This window comes from Pundamilia nyererei, unplaced genomic scaffold (assembly GCF_000239375.1).
Source record: "Pundamilia nyererei isolate P.nyererei 1_Seehausen unplaced genomic scaffold, PunNye1.0 scaffold01051, whole genome shotgun sequence".
Taxonomy (NCBI): Eukaryota; Metazoa; Chordata; class Actinopteri; order Cichliformes; family Cichlidae; genus Pundamilia; species Pundamilia nyererei.
The window spans coordinates 2612-7867 of NW_005188452.1; the positions used below are offsets into that span (position 1 = coordinate 2612).

At 41.8% G+C, this 5256-nt stretch overlaps 1 protein-coding gene across 1 annotated transcript; it reads right to left on the reverse strand.

Moving 5' to 3' along the window:
* Positions 1-1112: 1112 nt before the first annotated feature.
* Positions 1113-4600, reverse strand: LOC102194918 (HLA class II histocompatibility antigen, DRB1-8 beta chain-like). Its single transcript, XM_005755179.2, has 6 exons — positions 4500-4600; positions 4019-4291; positions 2108-2321; positions 1946-2013; positions 1748-1867; positions 1113-1478 (listed from the first exon to the last, which is right to left on the reverse strand). The coding sequence occupies exons 1-6, from the start codon at positions 4552-4554 to the stop codon at positions 1453-1455; spliced, it is 756 nt and encodes a 251-aa protein (XP_005755236.1). The 5' UTR covers positions 4555-4600; the 3' UTR covers positions 1113-1452.
* Positions 4601-5256: the final 656 nt, after the last annotated feature.

Below are 5256 nucleotides of genomic sequence, written 5' to 3' on the forward strand. Positions count from 1 at the left end.
TCATTCATTCCCCCTGTCCTATTTTTAAAAAAAGGGGGGAAAAAATGACAAAGGATGAATTGAAGCTCCGCCATCACGTGATGTCGCATACTGCTGTTTCTGATGTCATGAGAAAAAAAAAAAGAAAAAAAAAGAAAAACTATGGTGATCATGTGGTTTCAGCAGGTCAACAGGACACAGACATACACATTATGTCTTGGTGAATGCTTAATCATGATATAACCTGGCCCCTAGACAGGTCGTAACACCTGGATAAAACATTCTCATTAAAGTCACAGTGACACTATGACGTGGTGACAGTCCATGACCTCTAAAGAGTCTGACAGGCGTACCAGGTTTTTCACGAATGATCTGGAGGTCTGTTAACGACTGAAATCAGTCACCCGAGCGTCAACTTTTAAAGCCACAAACTCACCATCAGTTACATTGTGGAAGTACTTCAATGTCACTTTGCCATGTTTGTGTAGGACAGATGTGTCTCCATTGGGCACAAACAGCTGCTGGACACAGTTCATGGTGGCTCTGGATGTCAGTACTGTGAGCTGCCAGTCCCTCTGTGCGATGGTGAACAATGGTGGAAGCTCCTGATTGTCTCACATGCAGACTCGCGTGTGCACACTAACAGCTTCTGTCACGCTCTCATCACGTGATTTAATGAGCGCGCTCAGACGACTCCTTCTAGAACATCGACACAAGTGTTATTAATTTAAATATGTGTGTGTGTCCATATTTGTAACATTGTTAGTCATGTCATTTTCACCTGATTTTGTGTACCTGCTGGCTCTTCTTTCTTGCTTTTCTAAGGTTTCTGCCCATTTTTCACAGTTCAACAACAAGTAGTTTTGAGGGAACTTCAGCTTGTTCAGCTTTTTCAATATTTCTGCTAAATCTTTATTGTTCTGATGATTTTTGCATTCACACCCCATTTTCTCAGGAAATTGAAATTGTATTAGTTATAGTTATTATGATATTTCCATACATACTGTCACAACTTGTATATCTTTCATATCAGTCACCTCCAAAAACTCTCTATATGATCTTGAGCCTTCCTGCAGGACAGTGGAGCTCGATAAAATCCTCAGGTTGACATTAACAGGATGTAGGTAAACAGCTGAGAGTTTGAGTCATTTATTTTGGAACAATGACCTCCAGTAAAAATGTGTGATCTATGGTAATCAAATAAGCAGAAACACCCAAATCATTCAGAGACATGGATTACAGGGATTACATCACATGGATTAAACAGCAGAGGTAAAGCATCAAACAGCAGAGTCTACATTAGACCTGATCCAGGATCATCCCAGTGAAACCACAACCACCAACAACACTGAGATGGTCCTGGATCAGAGTCCAGACAGAGATCATCATCATCATCATCATCATCATCATCAGTCTGAACACAGGAAGCAGCAGCTTTTATAACATCAGACAGAAACAGGACCAGGAACAGGCTCAGTTAGTGGGAACCAGGATACGACCTGAAAGAAGAAGAGACGAGGACACAGTCACCACCACTCTGAAAATAAACTGTAGTGGTCTACAACTTTGTGAAACTGGTTTAAAAACAGCCTGAATATGAATTTTAAAACATCAATATATAAAACAAAACACTGATGTAAACCAGATCCAAACCAGTTTTAGACTCATGTAATGTGGTTTGAGATTAAGACTGGTCTAAACTGGTTTCATTCTGGCCTGAACTGGTTTCAGGTATGAACTGGTCTGTGAGTGAGAGTCCTGCTCTGACCTCGGGCCTTCCTCTTGTAGTAGATGAATCCAGCCAGAGATAAGATCAGACCCAGGATCAGTCCTGAGGCTCCGATGGCGAGCTTGTTCCTCTCTGACTCAGGCATGGACGAGGAGGGATCTGAGTCACACAGGTGAGAGTCAGACAGGTAGGTATGTACAGGTGTGTACAGGTGTGTAGATACAGACAGGTATTTACCCCAGTCAGTGATCAGAGGTTTGTCCAGGCTGGCGTGCTCCACCTTACAGGAGATCTTCTCCCCAGACCTTCAACACAAACATCAATGACTCTCAGATCTGGACTTTAAATGTTTAAACTTTAGTGCAGACTTTTTACTAAAAGTCTGATTATGATGCTCACCTGGGTGTGTACTCCAGGTGTGAGTGGGTCTGGTAGTACCAATCACCATCTGCCATCTCCTCAGTGGAAGTGACATCAGCGCTGACTTCCTGTCCATCTCTCAGCCAGCTCACTTTGATGTATTTGGGGTAGAAGTCATAGACGCTGCAGACCAACATGGCTTGATGGATACCAGAAGGAGGCGTACTGGAGTGAAGTCTGACGTACGGCTTAGCTGAAAGACATTATGAGTTTCTGTCGTTGGTAATATGATATTCTCAGGGATGATTGTATACATGCCTCAGATGATGAATCAGCTGTGAGGAGAAACATCAGCAGCTGCAAACATCATTATTATAAAGTAAGACATGCAGAGCTGTATGTGCTGGAAATCTACCAGACTCGAACCTGGATCAGGTTTTATTAATATCCAGTGAAGTGTTGACTCAGAGTGACATCAGTGTGAACCATCAGTGAACTGATCCTCCTGCAGATCAGCTACTGTGCTGGTTTACAACTAAAGTCTGGCATATAGAGAGTAGCTGATAAAGTACTGATTGCAAACTAAAGGACTGAATCCACAGCTGGTCCCAGTTTGAATTTCTGCTCATCCAGCTGTTTAACTGATGAGCAGAAATTAATAATGATTTGTTTTTGTTTGATACACTTGTTTCTTTTCACAGTGTGTTTGTGTTGTTTGTTTTTCACAGCTAAAGACTCACAGCAGCTGATTAATGAATGTTTTACATTGGTTGCTATTTCATTACGTTTGGGTGTAGGTATAGACAACTGTAGGCTCAGCTGTAGGCTGAACAACAACAGCAGAGGAGATGGTGATAGTGGTGGTGAGCGAGGACCTGATGGAGGGTCACTCTAATCAGACTGTACCATCCAGAGCCTGCAGGGGGCGCTGTGTCTGTCTATTTGATCATATTTGTAACCAGTCACACACAGATGGGTGAGACAAGAGCTGCTGGCTGATGGAGGAAATCTCTCACACATCCCTCCTTCTCTGAGGTCACACCATCTCACTCCAGAGAGGAAGTAACTCCTGTAAAGAGCCTGCTCATCCACACATGGGTCAACACTCATGGTGCACTTAGGTGCACTGTAGATCTAGCCATCTATAACCCAAAAGTGATGGATACGACACGTGGAATCACTTTTCACTATCAGACAGCTTCCCCTCCACAGGAGCTCTGAGCTGGTTCTCCTCATGTTCCTCTGAGCTGCTGCTGCTGGGAGCTGACTGTAGTTCATGACATGAAGAAACACTCGTTTGATTATCAGACAGTTCAACCGGCGGAAAACTGTGTTCTGTCACACTGGAACACATGAATTATTAAGCTTGTGTTACACAGCTCACAGCTTGTGTGTGTTATGATGATAACTTAATAATTGTTTCAGTATATTTAATAAGTCCACTGTAACACTGACTCATAGATCTGAGCTGTAAATGTGTGCAGGTGTGAAGCTGTTAAAGAAACCAACAAACAACAAAAAACAAAGCGCAGACACACATTAGTGTGAATATCCAAGTTTAAACAAACATCAGTGTTTCTCAGATTTATCTGCTTTAAAATAAGTAAAGAAGTAAAATGTGTTCAATAACCTGTCAGGCTGCTTCATGCTGTTAGAAATATTTATGTGGAAACATTAATAAAATTAATGTGAGCAACATTTCACCTCGAACAGGTTAAATAAATACTTTAATATCATCAGTGTGTTATAATGAACAGCTGCAGTTTGCCTGTTTCACCAGCAGGGAGCGCCACAGACTGAGGTTAGCTCTGTGGTGTCACAGTCAGAGCTGTGATCAGTGATTTATTACAGTTATTGATCACCAGAGTCTGACCTGCAGCTGTGAGTCCATCATGAATGATTCAGAGTAACATGAACACCTGATGATGTCACACAGACCAGCACACTCACCTGATTTAGACAGAATGTTGCTGTAGTCAACACCAATGTTGTTATGGCAGTACGTCTCCTTCTGAGCTCTGTCTGAAGCCAGCCGTCCTGGAATACTGTTAAAGTACTTTGCCTGCTTCACTCCAAAGTCAGTGTATCCAACATACTCTCCCACATTGCTGTCAAACCTGACGACCTCCATCATGTTGTAATAGTAAGAGTTGATGTACTGGATGTCCTTCAGCTCAGTGGAGTTAAAGTCACAGCGAGACACCACATAATTCATGAATCCATCTGAGAACAAACAGAACATCAGGACTGATCACTGTATTGATCACAACCAGTGAGAGAGTGTATGTGTGTGCTGATGAGTGGATTTGTGTGTATTGATCACTATACTGATCAGTGATGAGTGTATTGACCAGTGATCAGTACACTGATTGGTGATCAGTGTATCTCTGCAGTATATTAAGGAGTGTATTGATGAGTATATCGATCATACCTGCTGTGCTGAGGCTGATGAAGAGGAGGCTGAGGCAGAGGAAGGATGAAGCCATGTTCCTGAGTTCTCCTGACAAACTGACTCAGTCTGACTGAGAGCTGCTCTAAAAACAGAGGACAGGTCACATGACCACAGCGTCATCTGTTACCAGGAAGAACTCTGTCACACCAGCTCACAGCTCACACTCTTCATCACCGTGTGTGTTTGTCTGTTAAAGTCCATTAAAGCTTTAAAAACAGAGAGCACTCAGGATCTTCTGTTCTCATTTATCTCCCACAGTCAGAGCATCATTCATCTTTAATATTTATCTGCACCAAATAGTTTGAACTGGCCACTGACATCAGTACTGCTGTAATAAAAACCACAACCTGTAATATTAAAAACTGTCATCTTCTCTCTTCTTCCTCCTGTTTAATAATGAATAGAACAATCCAGCATCTTTGTAGCACTTTTGATGACTGCATCACACTGTTATATTAACACTTCCTGTTTGTCTTTAAAAGTAAAAGGATAGAAACACTTTTATTGTGAAAGATTTCCATGCAGCTGGCTGATGCTCCTCTGTGTGACAGCACAGGCCTCATGGATGTGATGGAAATGTCTCAAAGACGAAAACAGGTTTTTTTAAATTTATGTGAAGTGTGATGTCATCATGTAGAGATATATTTTTACATTTCAGTGTTCAGAGCAGCTGAATCCGTTTTACTGTGATTAAATTAAATAATAATTAGAATTTGCCATTTAAATACTAAAGCAG

What these genes read in the sequence shown, in the direction of transcription:
- LOC102194918 (XM_005755179.2), bottom strand. Translation starts at nt 4,554, where the DNA reads ATGGCTTCATCCTTCCTCTGCCTCAGCCTCCTCTTCATCAGCCTCAGC. An exon ending in CACCTGGAGTACACACCCAG is followed by an intron (nt 2,014 to 2,107) that starts GTGAGCATCATA and finishes TTTGTGTTGAAG; the next exon opens with GTCTGGGGAGAAGATCTCCT. An exon ending in ACCTCTGATCACTGACTGGG is followed by an intron (nt 1,868 to 1,945) that starts GTAAATACCTGT and finishes TGTGTGACTCAG; the next exon opens with ATCCCTCCTCGTCCATGCCT.